The following is a 17,591-nucleotide window of genomic DNA, read 5'->3' as shown; positions in this document are numbered from 1 at the left end:
TTCCTAGTATAAGTGTTCCGTGAAAGCTGTTTGAAGAGTTAGATCCTTGAGGTCATATATTTGCACATCTGAGAAATGACAGAAAGCACTTCACCAATTCCCGATGGCTGTGTCAACCAAACACTGCTTGAACAAAGCATTGCTCTGGAAATTGAAACTGTTAAATAATGATAATGACCCCTCACAAACACTCTTTGTTTTTGACCGTGTCTGCTGAGCACATAGCTTTCCTGTATGTATTGCATAAATAAATATTTTGTTTCCCTAAAGTCGGCACATATAAAACATGGAAGAAATCCTTTAGGACCAGCTTGTACACATCAAACAGCCACACTTATGGTTTTTTTTTCTGATTTAGTGAACTAAGGGGACATGATTTCTTCCTAGAATAGTTCCTTCGAGAGAGCGGTTTCAGGTCTGTTTAAGCTGATTACCAACTTCGGCCTCAGGATGGCCCCACATCCCTGTGCCAAGTGCACTGATGGAGGAAGCTTGGGAAAGGTTCACCCATCAGCGTCACTGTTCTATTGGGTCATCCTCCATAGCTCTTTTCCAGTTCAGTCTCCTGTTCCATCATTCCCTCATGTTTGTTGCTGTGGCATAGAAGCAAGAGTACCCTGCTCTTAAAACTCTTAGGTGAAAAGCACACAAAGGAAGGGATGCAGGGTTGACTTCTGGCTTCCATATGTCTGTGAACACACATGGCGATGGTATAGTACACAGGACGGTTTGCAGTATGCTATCGTGGTGTGCAATGGAGAACTAGGAACAAAAATGAGAATACTAAAGTTTGTAGAAAAAATATGAGTTAAGCTCATGTTTTCTTCTGGAAGTTATTTTTTAGATTTCACATTGAGATTTTTGATTTACTTAGAATTGATTTGTATGCAGAGTGTTTGATATGAGTTAATTTTAGTCTTCTACATGTGGCTTCTAGTTTTACCAGTATTATTTGTTGAAGATGCTGTCTTTCCTCCAGTATGTATTTTTGACTTCTTTATCATATATCAGAAGGCTATAACTGGGCACACATATTTGGATCTTCTATTTTGGTCTATTGATCTATACATCCATTTTGGTGCTAGTACCATGCTGTTTTTATGACTAGAGCTCTGTAATTTAGCTCTAAGTCTGGCATAGGGATTTTTCCAGCATATCCTTTTTGCTCAGGATTCCTGGGATTTTGTGGTTCCATAAACAATCCACGGTCACTGGAGGCCCTTCCATTTTTAAAGTCTTTGTTAATCTTTCTTCAGAGATTTAAAGTTTTCTTTTTTTTTTCCAATTCGAATCCCCTTGATCTCCTTATGTTGTCTTATAGCTATTGCTAGAACTTCAAGCACTATATTGAAGAGGTATGGAGAGAGTGGACAGCCTTGTCGTGTTCCTGATTTTAGTGGAAAGGCTTTGAGTTTCTCTCCATTCAATTTGATGTTAGCTGTCAACTTGCTGTATATTGCTTTTATTATATTTAGGTATGATCCTTGTATCACCAGTCTCTCCAACACCTTTATCATAAATGGGTGTTGAATTTTGTCAAATGCTTTTTCAGCATCCAATGAAATGATCATATGGTTTTTTCTTTCAGTTTATTTATATGATGGATTACATTGATAGATTTGCGTATCCAAATCCATCCCTGCATCTCTGGGATGAAGCCTACTTGATCATAATGGAATATGGTATGCACTCACTCATAAGTGGATTCTGGCCATAGTTAAAGGTCTTTGAGTCTATAATTTGTGATCCTAGAGAAGCTAGATAAGAAGGTGAACCTGAAGAAAATTTATATAGTTATCCTCCTGGATAATACAACTAGGCAAGATTGCCAAGCAAACTCGGGTGCATGGGGGGTGGGGGGGGTAGAAGTAAGGGAAGATGGTTAGGGAGAGGGGAGAGGGCGAGAATTGGGGATGGCTTGGGGGAATGGGAGGGGGGAGGGAGGAAGGATGGTGATGGGGGAAATTTCGCAAGGTTTCGCCTCTATGTGATGAGCTACAGATAATTAATGACTGCTGAGAGAAGGAAAACCAGTTTTCTCCAGAAATGCAGCCCTATATACTTTCTGGAATTCCAAGTGGTAACCCCTAAACATATGAGCAGTACTGATGAACTCAGGGAGATATATGTGCATTTGACACAATAATAATTAAAGAAGAAGCTATGGATCTGAATAAGAGTGGGGGGAGCACAGGTGGGCTTGGGAAGGGAGACTGTGGGGTGGCAATGATGTAAATGGTACTCATGTATGACATTTAAAAATTGAATAAAAGAGAGCTAAGCCTAGCAGCAGAATTTTCTGGTTAAAGGAATACTTAGTAGTTGAGGTGCCATCTTCAACAATCACTTTAAACCTCTGCCCCCATTTGTTGATGTAATAGCACATTTATCTTCTTGCAGAAGGTCAGCGAATAACAGGACAAACTCCAGAAAATCAGACTAACTTGTTAGCAGCCAATAAGGATCCTTAAGAAGGCATAGTACAAAAACGTTAGTTTTATTTTACTGTTGTGTTTTAAATGTAAAATTTAATTCTTTAAAACTGTAGGCCTTCTTTGACATTTGACGTGACCCTTGTTGTTAGTTAAAGCCACTGTTGTATAGCTTTAAAGAAGTGACATATGCTTCTAACATATTCTTATATGAAAATTGGGTTATGAAATTGCATGACTCACATAATCTCAATTTTGCAGAGAAAATGCTATAAATGAATAGAAAAGTATTTAGAAATGTAGGCACCAAATGGTAATTCAAATATAATGGAATGCAGAATTATAGTTTTTAAAAAAGTCCTTTGCTTCTTTGGATTTTAAGTCATTTATCAACATGAAAACAATATTTGTATACTTTTAAAGTTCAGTCTAATAATATCCACTTTCCTTTGCAAAGATTGGTGGCATTTTAAGCAACTCAATTTTATCATTTTAACAAGTATTTAATCAGGGCAATTAGTTAATCAAAATGCAGAGAACAAGATTTCATTTAAATCTAGACCCTAGAGGAATTTTAAATGAAACCGTTTCTCTATACTTCTAACTTTTAGAAACTTAAGAAAATTAAAAAAAAAAATAGTGATTAAACCCTACCATGAAACATGTTTTAAATCAGATGTGATTTTTTTCTACTTAAATTGGCTAACAATGGGCTGGGGGTGTGTAGTTCAGTTGGGGGCATGCTTGTCTGGCATTCTGGGATTCTAGGCAAATTAAGCCTCATAGTTTATGCTACAATCCCAACACATGGGAAGACAAAGCTGACCACAAGTTCAAAGTCACGAGGTCATTTTCTCTCACACACTGAGTTCTACGCTTGGGCTACTTGAGACTCTGCCTCAAAGTAAAAGGCTAAAAACAAGGACATGCTATTTTCAGAGCAAAATCCTCACAGGTCTTTAGCCAGCGTGTTCCAGTGTTAAACTAATGTATACAGGACGCAAAACGCGGGACGAGCATAATTCACTGTTATAATTACACTCGACAGATATGCACCGCTTCTATTATTCATGGGCTCTGGTTGCACTCACCCAGAAAGACTTCATAGAATACTAAACATCCACACTCTTCGTGAGAAGTCATTTGGAATTCGCATCGGTTCTCATCAGAGGAATCAAATTCAAAGATGCAGAAAACCAAATTTGATCATTTTAACACTATCCACACAGACAAGAAAAATGAGTAATTTCCTAAGAGGCTCCGGGTCTAGTTAGCTTCCCCTGGTGAGACTAACCCTGATGTGTCAAGGGCCATTTCGTTAAGGAAAGGCATCTTCTGACTGTTTTGAGCCTCGGCTCTGTGATTTCTGGTCGCTTGTGTGTGCCGTGATGAACCTCCCCAGCTTCTGTTACTCACACTCTTTTGTCTCTGTAAAATGTCCCAAGCTTGTATTTATGTGCTTGCTGTCTTCAGGGTGAAGCAAGGGCTATATCGTCTGGAAGCCTATTGTGTTTCTTCAGGTGAAGCTCAGGCTCACCTTCTGGGTGTCCTGGCCCCTATGGCTGCTCATTCTTCCTGCACTGTGTCCCTCAGTTTCCCTGCAGTGCTGTTGTCCAGGCAGGAGCTGCAGTTCAGGCCCCAGATATTTAAGTAGAGCCACGTGACAAGTTTTTACCGGCAGACCAAGAGCAAAGGAATGTGTTCTGGGCTAAAGTGGTTAAGAAAGGAAGATGCAACTCCTGGACTCCCTTTCCTTGCCTGCCAGCTGGATTTGCATGTTTCCAGGCACTAGGACCCAGGGGACCCACACGACAGAGGGGGAGATGAACTTCTAATTCACCTATGGAATCTCTTCCTTGACTGGTGCATGGCAGCCATAGAGGTTCTCATCAAGCCAACAAAACTGGGTGTTTTTTTTATAGCAACTTACTTTATTCCAAAATAAGAATATCTCTTATTCCTAACTCTTTCATGACTTTATCAAATTTTCCCCATTTTAAAGGAGAGGATACCTTCCCAAATATTAGATCATCCTCCCCAGATTGCTAGAATTTTGATAACATGAAAGTGATATAATGATACTTTATTTCCAGTATAGAGTTCTAAATGAGAAGATGCAATTTTTCTTTAAAAACTGATGTTGTAATACTGTATTTGAATGGATGAGTGGGATTTGTTAGGCCTTATAGAACAAAGAAGAGATTATGGGAGCCTAGTGAGATCCCTTAGGGCAGAACAGAAGAAGTTGTCCTTGCATGCTTACAGGCCTGTGTTGTGAACACCCTAAGGTCCTATGACCCCCCCCCCCATATTGGCAAGTGTGCTGAGTACAAGCTCATGATTCTGAAACATGGAAAGCAATTGCTTTGCTCTTCAGCACTGCCATTCTAGATTGTGTGACCTCGAGACCCCAGGACCTACCTCCATTTGGCCCCTGCAGTTTGGAGGCCAATAGTCTTTATGGCTGGTTATGGAATTTGAGTGTTGTTTTTAGTGTTGCGTATCTGTAGAAAAATACATTCTGTGCTCTGAACACCCAACTCAGAAACTTCTAGAATTCAATCTCCTTATAAATCAACTCAGAGACTTTTAGAATGCAATTTCCTTATAAATTAGAAAGAACGTACACTAGAAAATGAAAACAAAAATGATAAAATGAATGTGGTTGAGATTGAAGTGAATATTCTTTTCTTGAAAGTTTAGGAATATGTCTCAGCCATTTTATAACGTGAAGTTATAAAGAAAGCTGTGACTGAGGGCACAGCCCTACCTTTCAGCCACTTTGGAGGCTCCCACATAAGGAGGGCTGTCAGTTCAAGGCTTCCTGGGGAGCTTTGAGAGACTCTTGTCTCAAAAAGGAAAGTAGGGGCTTATGCTGAAGTCTCACAGAGTGCCTCTAGCTTGTGAGAGCTCCTGCTTTAGCCTGAGATTCCGGGTAAGACTTAAACTTTTCTCTCTCCTCTGGGGACTGTTACTAACAGTTATCTTCTAATATCTGCAATGTCTCTTTAAAAAAGACAAATTACCCAACTTCGTTATTTCTGAAAACCTGTTCTAGGCTTTCTGGTTGACAGCAGTTGGCTAATGTTTTCTTTAAAGATTTTAATGACATAATGTTGTCTCATGGCTTACAAAAAAGCCTCACGTCGTTGTACTTACCCTTAGCTGTCTTTGGCCTCTTGAGATATTTCTTGGTTTTGAGTTGTTTCAAGTAATCTATGCCAGTCACTCACTGTATTTAAATGAAGCTCAACCCCTGATTTATTGTATCTTCTCCTGTTTTATTTTAAAACCAGCTTTGAATTAATTGGTCCCGAGTGTCATCCTTGGCTGCGTCAGATCCCCGGCATTACTAATACACACTGACTGGCTGCAGCGCTACCTCCTCTCCTGAAGCTCTTGTTTTTATGAAAATATTGAGCCTGCAGAGACACTGTTAACTCTTAGAATGGCAGATGGAAGGTCCCCGACCTTATTACAGCTTAACATTCACACGCCCCGTCCCACTTTTCTCGCCAATCTACTCCTTTATTACTGAGCAATAATGACACATTGTTTTTCTGTCTCTGCCTTAGAATGTGCAAATTCATGCTTGGCTTCTCCTTTAGTATGCCCCTGGTCTTCTGACTGTTCATAGGCAGGCTGATGCTAGCCATGGTCTGTATGTGTTTGTGTGTGTGTGTGTGTGTGTGTGTGTGTGTGTGTGTGTGTGTACTATAATGTGCCCTAGTGTTCCAAATGAAAAGATCTTATGAGTTACCACATATAGTAAATAATGGAGAAAACACTAAAATCAGAGCCAGTGAGATAGAAGGAAAAACTATTTCTCTGCGTTAATGACATACAATTTATACTTCATCTAGACAGACACTGTAAGAAAATATTCATTAATAAGAATGCCGGCTGTCTTCTAGGAAATGCACCAAACTGATTGTCTTACAGAATTTTTATGTTTTTAGGGAAATGAAGGCTACCTTATTTCTATTTTGTCTTTTAAATAAGAATGCAAAGAAAATGGAAAAACTTTTATATGATAAGGATCACCTAATCAGGGAAGAAGGGAGAATCCAGAATAGGCAAACCAACAGGCAGTCTCAGGAAGGTGCTAGGGAATGCTTGTTGCGGGAGTTGGGTGAACTCGGGCACCCAGCGCACACGGGGAAGGAACATGTATGCAGCGCCAAGAGGACTGAAGAGCGAAGTGAAAGCCATGGTCTTGCTGGTTTGAACATGATCTTACAAGGCACGAGAAATCATTATGACTTCTAAGGACAGAATATTAGCATCAGGTTTGTAGAACCTGTGCTGCAATGGGAAAGGCAGATGCCAAAGGAAGGTACCAGAAGGAGGGACACACATTATGAGACAATTTGAGTCAAGGATCCAGGGATGTCAAGGGACAAAGCCATCCTGCGAGACAGAGAAAGGAGTTTGAGGTTTTACTACCTTTGCCTCTATTTTCCATCCACCTCACTGTAATAAGATGGAACCAATGCTTTGTCTAGTGTTGCTCTGGCGTGAAGCCTCCAGGGGGAGCAGTGATATCTGTTTCAATACACAGTGTTCTCTCAAGACAAACCGTCTGCCCAATATGGAGAGGTAAGTGAAACCCAATGATCACTTTGAGTTTGCAAATATGGGTGATGCAGAGAACAATGATGTTAATGAGTAGGGAGCACAGGAGAAGGTGCTTGGGTGGAGACCGGACTTTTACTGTGATGTGCTCAGCTCAGGTCTTTTATGGAACATTCTTGGGGATCGTTAGCGTCACTTATGACCAAGCATCAATGGTCGCCACCGGAATTTCTACAAACACGTATTATTAGTTCTGGGAAATATACCTTCTGGGTACCTCTAGGAGAGCTGCGAGTCACTGCAGGAACAGTGAAGGCCTCATTAATCATGAGTCCTCTGGGGGCTGAAGGTGGGAAGCGACATGCACAGTTGGTGGTCACTGATGGGTCTGCAGAGTGGCGAAGGCTGGAAGGGCCTTTACAAATAGCCCAGCTTCAGCTGACTTCACATATGAACACGACACAGACTGGAAATCCTGGAAATGGCTTTGGGCTGGTCTGCTGAGAATCCTGTTTTATTTTTTCTTTCTTATTTAGAAAGTCAAGTGTTTCATTAACATTTTGTCCTCTGAGATGATTCTCACAGCAAGATTTCTTTTTTAGTTCAGCAAAACACACAAACGTCAGTGTTGAGCTGGATACATGTTTCCATATGTGTCATGCCTCCAAATGTGTTCATTCTTTACATAAAGATAAAAAATGTTACCCTCTGTTGCAGTACAGAAGCAAGCAGAACAAGCCTACAAGCTCATGATGGAAAAGAGAGGCCACTGAGTGACATGGGTTGCCGTGTGAGTCTGCCAGACAGCTGGGCTGTCTTCTGAAGCTGCCTCTAAAGAATGGTGGGAGAAGTCAAGACGACAAATTCTTCAGAGAGTTAGTTACATCTGACCAATGAATCCCCAGCTTTGTCTGGAAAGTTCCAGACTAGCAGGCATGGGTGGACCCTAAGGTAAGAGCAAAAATTTCATATCTAGGGGACAATTTATTCAAAATTTATCTTTGTCATTGCAACATGCCTATGTTACATGTGCATAAAACTTTCCTATCAGCTGTAAACAGTGAAGAAGTCAGGAAAAACACAATCCAATTCGCATCCTCTGATTATTTCTGTATACATCTCCTAATAGCACCGACACACACGCAGCTTTAATAAGACATAATCTTATCTTTAATCTACGCTAAGATTTTTTTAAAGTCATCATCCAAACTAAAAAACCCAGGACAAGAATTAGAAGAATTGAAAACATCTTCAAGTGTTGTGAGTAAATATTTATAACTTTAAAGAATTTTTGAAAGGGTAATTCTTTTCTTATACATAGCAATGACCAGTCCAGAGCTCTTCTGCAGATTTTGAATCCTGAATACAAAGTGAAGGCATAGGTAGACTTGCAAAGGGACAGAAATGCTCATATTCATCCTAAATTCATGTCCATAGTCAAGACTGGCTTGAATAGTTAAAAGGAAGAATCCAGGTGTAAACACCTGGCTTGTATCAGCAAAAACCCATAGCATTTTAAGAAGCATCCTAAATAAGGCCCATAGCCTACAGCCCGGTAAGTGGAATTCCACATTCCTTGCTTATACATGCATGAAACTCTTTTTAACATCGAAAAATTGCTCCAATTCTGAAGTAGTGGTACATGAATTGTCGTTAATTTACTGCTTCTGATTCATCCCGTTCTACATACTGCAGAGCAATTTCTTCTGTAGCTTCCGAGAGCGTGTGTGCTGCCGAAGGCCGCATGCTGGAAATGAGCGGTTTTCTTTAATACCCCTGCCTAAGATTAGTAGGGCATTTAGACTGCTGCCTCCACACTTCTCGAGTAAATATTTCTGTTAACGGCTGATATTTTCTCTGACTCATCCTGATATCTGAGTAACCTCAAACTCGGAGAACACGGGAGCTGATGCTAAAGTTTTTCAGTTTCTGATTGCTGCTCACGTGACTGTTCCCTGTTCAATAATCATGCCCTTCAAAAATCTCATCTGTTTCATGAATTTCCTTTGAAATTTTGTTTAAATATCTTCTTTTGCCTTGAAAGAAGACCTTTATTTCTAGCAAACCCTTCCCGCTGTTCATTATAGCTAGTCCACTTTAATAGGATCCTAATACACAACCCTCTGCATCACAGCAGCCAGTTTCAGGCTCCATACCCTATGCCAGGAGCGGTGGGCCTACTCTTCCTTTCCCTGTGCTCTTTCCATTCTATGGCTCCAGAGTCCTCATTCATCAGTGCCCTAGGATGGCCTCGGATGCTCTCGGATGCCCTAGGATGCCCTGGGATGCATTTCTGACCTCTCATGGCTGTCGTCATTGGAGGAGCTTCCTCGTCCAGACGGTTCCCTTCTCTCACGGTTAGAGACATCAATAGTGATGTGGAGGACCTCAACCCTCGCCACAACCCTGACACAAGCCTTTCATTCATTCCACTAGCATGGTCAGAACACGCACCTCTGTTCGTATCGCTCAAACCACTTTCCTGTAACATCTTAAACTCCAGCAGTTCAGTAACCATGTTCTGTACTCCTGTTTCCCAAAGCAATTTTCCTGGTTTGACCACCAGCTCTTCAATGGCACCAGTCTCATTCTCTGCTTAGAGTTTCCATGGCGCTTTCTTCGAACAGCACCGCATTATTCATTTTATTCAGTTAATGAATGTCTGTTCAGTTCCTCCCATGTGTCAGGCATGCCTGTGGTCCTCGAAACGTGTATGGACCGTGTTCCCACTGCCCTCACAGCACTGCTGTGTGCTACAGCCACATCCATCTGGCATATTCACTCTATAAAGCTACAGTTCTTTTTTTTTTTTTCTTTTGCACCCTGGTACTGGATGTTCTGTCTTATTTATTTTGAGACTCGGTTAAAGTGATACCATGTCTCCAGAACTTTTTTTTATTCTCCAGGAAGATACCCAGGGCAGCATGTTGCTTACACTTTGAATATTCATTTCATCCATTAAGAATATTACTTTGAAAAAATAAATAAATTTAAAAAAACAAAAACAAAACAAAAAACCAATAATAAAACCCTAACTAAGATAGAAGAAAAAAGAAAAAAAAAAGAAAGAAGAAAAAAAGAATATTACTTTGATGCTGAGGGTGTAGGTCAGTGGTGGAGTACTTCTCTAGTGTGTGTGGAGTTGTGTGTTCGAGTCTTAACACCACAAAAACAAAGCAAAACAAAACAACATGCAAGCAAAATATTGTTTTACAACAACAGAGATGGACAGTCTGACCCACTAGAATGAGAGGTTACTATACAGTAATCTTATATTCTTTGGGTACATATATAGCATTCAATAAATACTGGGTAGGTATGAATATTTATTTATATTTAGAATCATGTCATATTTCCTGTTATCACAATACCAAGTTTTCCCACCAGCCACCCTGTTCCCTATGGTTACGCTGTCTCCTCCTGGAATTCCTTCTCCGACTCCTCCATCCAGCTACGCCACCTCCTCTGCCTGCTCTTTTCCATTCAGCTTGGTGTTGACTCATCCCCTTTCCATTCTCAGAACTGCTTACATGCTTCTTTCCTGAAAGCTTTAATAACTTCTGTCCATTGTTATCATTAACTTATTGTGTTTAAAGAACTCAAACTATCATATCTGAAATCACCTGAGTGACTGTGTGCCTCCTCTGTAGTTTCCTCCTCTGTAGAGTTTGGATAATTGTTTTTTTATGAAATCTCTAAGAATTGTATCATAAACTTCAGAACAGTGCCTGCTACTTAGAAAGCTTCCAACAAATTTACAAGAGCAACAACAACAGAAGTTCTGGTTTACATGGAGAATGCCTGGGAGGTGCTCTGTGCTGCCTTGGGCCTTCTCTCATTTGACCGTTTTCCCCTTTGCTTCCTGACGCCACGAGGCTCACGTCACCCGTGCCAGCCTTCTCAGAGGATCTCACTTTCTCAGTCTCCCCTGGTCTCTGATCTCTCCTCTTTGTTGCAAGACTTTTCCTGTAGTATATACATACAATCACATCTCTTCCATCTTCAAACAAAAGAGTAATAAATAAAATCATTTTTCTTTGAGCCCTGAGCCCATTTCCATTCACTTCAGCGATGGCTCAATCAATTTGTTTCTGCCGTGCTGCTGGAGATCTAACCTGTGGCCTTGCACATGCTAGGCAAGTGATCCCTGCTGAGCCATATCCCCAACCTTCCCTTACTGGTTGATAATGACGAGCCCACATCAAGTCTAACAGCCACTTCATGACTCTGGCCTAGCGGCTTCTCAGTAGTGTCTAACTCCCTTTTATCCATCTCTGAAATTCTATGGAGTCTCCAGGACATCATTACCATTGTCTCTGTCTAATGTCAGCTATTTGTCATCCCTGAGCTTGGGTGGCTTTTCATTCTTGCACATCTTGCCTCCTTTCTCTCCATCTTTGTTTTAGGCGCTCTCATCTATATACCGAGTACATAAAATTCTCTTTTCTCTACACTAGGCTCCATCATTCTTTCATGATCTCAATACCGGCCATCACTTCTTATCCAATGCTGTGGTTTGATTTACCCTCTAAAAGGATGGATATTGGAGTCTTAGCCCCCAATGGCTGTGGAAGACAGAATGGGACCTTAAAGGAGTAGGGTCTAATGGTCTGTCACTGAGAACATATCAGTAGAAGGAAATATTGACTTTCTCGAATAAGTCATCATAGGATGGAATGGTGATAGGAGCCTACACCGGAATCCAGATCTCTCTCTGACTTCCTGTTTGACTAGACTATCATTTTCAAGTATAGCTGCCATTGTATCTAATAAGCTACATGGTCAAGAGGGGCCCTTGCAAGAACCTGAACCACGCCAGTAGGATTTTCACCATCAAAATATGAGCTAGATAAGACATTCAGAAGCTCAGCCTTCCTCAGGCGTTTCATGATAAAATATGGACCCAAGTATCCGGTTTCTATTAATTGTCCTGATGCATGCCAGTCTGCTCATGCTTCACCCCAACTCACCACAACTTTCATTTTCAGTCAGGCCAAATTCTGCCCCAGAAATGGGAGCACTGAGCACTAAGCTCGCCTGCCTTCTGACTCTCACACTGCCGCTCTGATACATAAGACACTGCCCGCTGTCTGACTCCCTTCTGAGTCTCTCTGCTCAGTCCTCCATATTTTCATTCCTTTGGTGTTATCCTGACCCGCCCTTCCTTTCCAGATTCCTGCTTTCCTCTCGTCTTTACCTTATCGACTCCTGCTCATCCATCAAAATTTAATTAAAGCATTACATTCCCAGGGAAGAGCCTGTCACTCCAGTCAGCTTTAATATTCTCCATCAGCACTCACAGGCAGTCTGTCTGTTGAGGGAGGCGGAGCACTGCCAAGGTCACAGTGTTAACTCAGGGGCCAAAGGTTGAGGCCAAGCCCTAGCTCTGCACTTCATAGCTGTGTGACCATCCTCCCCTTATGCCTCAGTTTCCTCACTTGTAAAGTGGAAGTGTGAACGGTATGTTGACTTCAGAGGGTTATTAGAATGGGGGATGATGTGTCTAAAGAGTCTGAAACAAGGTCAGAGCCAAAATGACCCAAGAAGGCTGAGTTGGCCTGGTAATATACAACCAACTATTCTCTTGCCTGCTTTCCAAATGGTCACATGTGTGCAGGGAAGAGAGTGTACTTGAGCACGCTCCCTCAGCACCTATAACAGTACCAGAAGCCTAGTCAACAGCCAGGCAAAACTCACTGGATAAATGAATAAACATTAGACAGTAAGTGAGAAACAGTCAAAATTTTACCTTAAAATACGCTAATGAGTAAGATCGCTCAGATTTTATCTTGGGTTTTTCTGCCTGTGCAAAGGATGTTGATGACATCTCATTAACTTGTGGTACACAAGCTCACTGTTCTCCGAGTCAAGCATCCTCTACTCTTGACAGAAGGCCACAATGTAGTTAATTAACGGGGCTGCTATTCTGGAAAGCAACATGTAGGCATGCACTGTGACAAAATTCCTCTGAGACACACACAGAGAAACAACATTTAAATTCCTATCGGAAAGGCGAACGAACTAAATGGGGGGAAAAGGAGAGGGCGTTTAAACAAAGGTTGCTTGCAGAAAAGCACTGCCTGGGCCCTCTGGGAGTCAGCTACTGAAGGAGTTCTTCACCCACCATCCCAGATCCAACACAGAAAAGTCGAAATGAATAATTGGGACTAGCGAGGTGCTAGCAAGTGCCAACCATGCCAGGCTTTCTCCCTCCATGTTGCTTGTAGAAAAAAAAAAAGATGAGTAAACAGATTGAAGCCCAATCTAAAACATTAGGCTGTGAGGGCCTGCCAGACCAGGCGTCAGTCACAGATCCTCCAGGGTCCTTCCCTTCGGTCCTGTGCAGATGCATGCATGCTCCTTTCCTAGGGCCTTTGCAAACCTGCTGCTTATATGCCGAGGGCTACCATTTTCATCCTAGTGGGACATGTCATTCCTACAGCTCACACACTAGGATTGTCAACCCTTGTAAACATGCCCTCCCCTAAGAAAATTTTCACATATTATTTAAAATGCTCATTCTCTTCCTTGGGAGATACCTTTCTACCTTGTCAGTCTTAATCTACGTTCTTAACAAACAGCTGATATAATACCATTTGATGGTTCATCTTCATTATTAGCTTGACTGGATTAAGTGGGGTGCACCTGTGTGTGTCTATTATGGTTCCAGAGACAATTAGATCCTGGGGGCTCTGAGCTAATGAATGCATTAATCTCCTGATGGATCGTAATTTGATGGCACTATTGGGAAGGGTTTTCTAGAAGGAACTAGGCCACTGTGGCTGCTCTCGGGGCTCTATCTTGCCCTGATCCCTTTCTGCAGCACGCCCCTTCTCTTCTTCCAGGTCATCTCTCAAGTCCACGACTTCCAGGTGACACAAACCCTTTCTGCTGTGATGTTCTGCCCAAGTGCATGGGGTCACCTGACCATACACTAACTCTGTGAAATCTTGAGCGGAGCTAAATAATTCCCCTTGTCAGTTGTCCTTGGGTGTTTTACTCACACATGCACAATACAACACCACTCCTTTCACTTTTACAAAAGTGCTTTAACAGTTGTGTGGAACCTGTGAGAACTTACATATTCAAGACGGGTTGGCTCAGCCCTCTCCCAGGCTGAAACACTGTAGGCCCATGTACACTATAAACTACCTTGTGCCTCAGTGTCACTTAGGTGTTGACAGCTTCACGGAAGCTCTTCTTACTTACACTGAGTGTGTTTCTCTCATGTTCACACGTCTGCCATGCCCTGCTGCACAGAACACACTAAGGTAACTTTGAATTCTAGTGGAGATGCACAAACTGATGGTGTCTACTGTCTGTCAGCCAGGGGTCTTCAGAAAATATTTTCACTTTTACTGACTTTTAGAAGGCACAGGAGGCTCTAGAAGAGACTGCTTCAAGTCTCCATCTTAAAGATCCTGTATGTCTTCACCCTGTATAAACTATGTGACAGAAAATATCAGTGGTATGACCAGATGGAGGCTGTAATTCACCTTCTACTACACTTCTCATTGTTCGGGAAGACCTGCAAGGAAGGAGTCTCAGTGCAGCAGGTGAAGCTTGAGGCTCCTAATGCAAGCATCTCTGAAGATTTCCCTCAATAAGAAATAAATGAAATTCTTTGATATATGTGGAAAGTCAAGACACCTGCTCTCTCTGAGCTCGGCTTGTTTTCCTTCCTATCCAGACATGACTAAATACAAGCAGATAAATCAGTCAGAGAGCCCAAGTAACATTATAGAAAAGTGTAGAACTTTTCAAATATAGAGCTGTCCATTTTTTTTTCTTTTTTGACCATGGGATATTTCTAATATGCCATCTAACGAATGTGGAAGTAAGAACATAGTTGATTAAATTAATTTTAACCAAAGGAAATGAAAAATCCCATTTTAATAATTATGAGCCCTAATTCAGTAGAGAGGGCATTTTAATCAATAAATTAATTAGTTTTAATTCTAGGGCCAGACTATTTTCAGTCTTCTGTGTAATCAGATCCTGCCCATGGTGAAAACTGCAAGTTGCCCAGGTCTGTTGCCGAGAGAACAGAGGCTGGGGTTAGAGGAAGGTGAATGGTTCACGTAGCAAGGTCTGGACCAGCGAGGAAGATGAAAAGGAGGCCTGCAGTTAAATATGAGATCATTGAACAAGACAGATAAGGAGAGAGACAGGGATCTGGGGGCAGAGATGGCAGACCAGTTGTTTCTTCCCCTAAAGCCCCCAGGGACATATTTAATGCATTATCATCCTTTCCTAAATTCTTGATTCTAATGAAGCTGATTGCAGCCGACTCAATATAAGAAGGATGACTTCTAACAATGAGCTTTTGCCTAGGGGACTACCTCAGGCCTCCAGCTAGATAGATATGAGGCAATCAAGAAAGACTGCAGCTACATCTTGGCGGCTGGGGCTGCGTTCTCTCTCTGCCATGGGAAAGCTATAGCTGACTATGTAAATATGAGACTAAAGAGAATATAGGATGATTAACAACTCCTGGGGCACCTGCAGAATCTGAGGGTAGTGATGCGGGCCAAAGGACTAACAGTTATTGACAGTCAAGTGATGGGCGTGGTCGACCAGCAGTTAGAACTAACCAGACCAGCTCAAAGACAAGTAATATAATTTAACAATTGGAAAACAGAGAAAACTCACACGACCGGGATCCAGCGAGCACACAGGCAGCCGGGAGAGAGAGAGAGAGAGAGAACAAGGGGCGGGAACCTGGATTTTCAGGTCCTTGTTCCTTGGCCCCAGGCAGCCACACCCTAGCCAAATGTGATCGGCTGAACTTCCCCATCAGTCAAGGTCCATAACTAACACGGCTGGAGTCAGGGATGCACAATACACAGACAACACAGAATCATTTTCACAACTGGTCCAGGGGGACAGACTGGATCACGTGGGTCTCTATTGACTCAGTCACGATAGCCCAGAAAACGAGTCAAACCAACAGGCCTTTATCCAGCATCTGCGATGGCCCTGTAAAAGCCCCTGGACAAAGGAACTTGACAGTCTTTCCTTTTCTTGGAAATCTCTCCTCTCAGGAATTTCTGTCACTTTCCCTCAATTTCTTATTGTTCTTAATTCTCAGTGAATTTTGCTTCTGCTGTGCAGACTTTCAGGAAAGTGCACATCTTTAACCTTGCTTGGAATGAGACAAGGGATTTGGAGTCATTGTCTCAGGTTGATCTTTAAGATATCCAAGCATCTGGTACCTTAGGACCCTGGTTCCAGTACAACTGAGTTGAGAAAGATCCTGTCATAACTGAAAAACCCTGCAACAAAATGGGCAAACGTGGGGAGATAATCTGGCACTTACTAGACACTGAAATTCTCCACAAATATCTGCTCCCCATTTTCAGAACAATCTCCCCAAATTAACATCATACTTTTATAGTTCAGAAAATTGGGATCCAAAGAGATTAAGTTACTCAATCCCAAATTTGGGTTTGAATCTGAAACTCTTTCTCTGACACCTTTACCCATTTTTGCAATATCACAATCTATCTTTTAAAAAGAGAACCCAGTGGGATTCCAACAGAAAAAAATGTTTATGAGAGATAATCTTTTTAAAATGGTGCATTGCATATTTATAAGTACAAAAAGAGAAAAAGCTTAGATATCCTGGGAAATGGATTTGGAATTATTTTTGGAACAGAGGCATAAGCCAACAGTATTACAGAGAACATAAAGGGTAAGGTTGTGGGGAGGAAGCCGGTCTGATATACTTGGCAGGGGCTGAGATCTGGCAGAAGACTGGGTGTAGGGTTTTACACATGATTTTGATTTATCTCAGCACATAGAAGAGTCTGGCAAGTAATCATTTAACCTGGAGGTCTGCATGTTAGAGCTTTCTAAATCTGAACTCGGGCCCTGAGGATCCAAGGGCCTTGGTGAGCCAAGAATTGTTTGTGGATTTGCCTGGCCTGTCTTCCCATGGAGGCAGCCCCAAAGTAGAGAGCTCCACACAGTTGGTGGATCCAAGGCCAACTGGGCCTGACTCTGCATTTCTATGTCCTTGGCTAAACAAATTATAACCCTACACCTTTTCGGAAGGCATGGCTGCAGAACTTCATTGAGAAAAGCACACACCAGTCTTCTGTTCCATCAGCTGACTGATCCATGACTGCCTCAGTCACGCTGTCTTTATGTATTCCTTCCGCTTTCCTCATGTTGGCTCCTCTACTCTCTGTGCTTCCAGTCAGTTTACACACCTCTGTCCACTTTTAACCTACTTCCCTGGAAGGCAAGCACATTGAATAAGGAGCTCTACTGCATGCTTTCCTACCATTAGGAGAGCAGTGTTTTCTTGTCTTCTTGGTCCACCTTCTGGAGATATCTCTGTGATCAGAGTGGCCACTACCATGTTGACAGAAAACAGATACTCACACTTCAGCTCCAGTTTGATGAAGTCCGTGTTCCCCAGATTTTCCAGAAACACGCCCCGAGGGATTAACGTCTTGAAGTAGAAAGAAATGTCAGCACTGGTTTCTCCTTGGAAGGTAGAGAAGTGCAGGTAGGAGGATGGATTCGGGAAGGAGGCAGCATTCCAATAATTTCCTGTGGGACGAAGAGAGAAGACAA

The 17,591-nt window shown here is 42.0% G+C and overlaps 1 protein-coding gene across 1 annotated transcript in view; it reads right to left on the bottom strand.

Annotated features, from left to right (window-relative positions):
- Nucleotides 1-17,591, bottom strand: part of Cntnap2 (contactin associated protein 2) — a 2,060,022-nt gene that overhangs the window by 271,426 nt on the left and 1,771,005 nt on the right. The window contains exon 16 of the mRNA XM_085683653.2: nucleotides 17,397-17,567. Coding sequence (XP_085539779.1) covers nucleotides 17,397-17,567 — 171 coding nt within the window. The remainder of the gene's footprint in view (nucleotides 1-17,396; nucleotides 17,568-17,591) is intronic.

The sequence above is a fragment of the Myodes glareolus genome, chromosome 25 (assembly GCF_982192425.1).
Source record: "Myodes glareolus chromosome 25, mMyoGla1.1, whole genome shotgun sequence".
Classification (NCBI taxonomy): domain Eukaryota; kingdom Metazoa; phylum Chordata; class Mammalia; order Rodentia; family Cricetidae; genus Myodes; species Myodes glareolus.
Note: the sequence above shows the minus strand (reverse complement) of the source record. Positions and strands in the feature narration are given on the sequence as shown.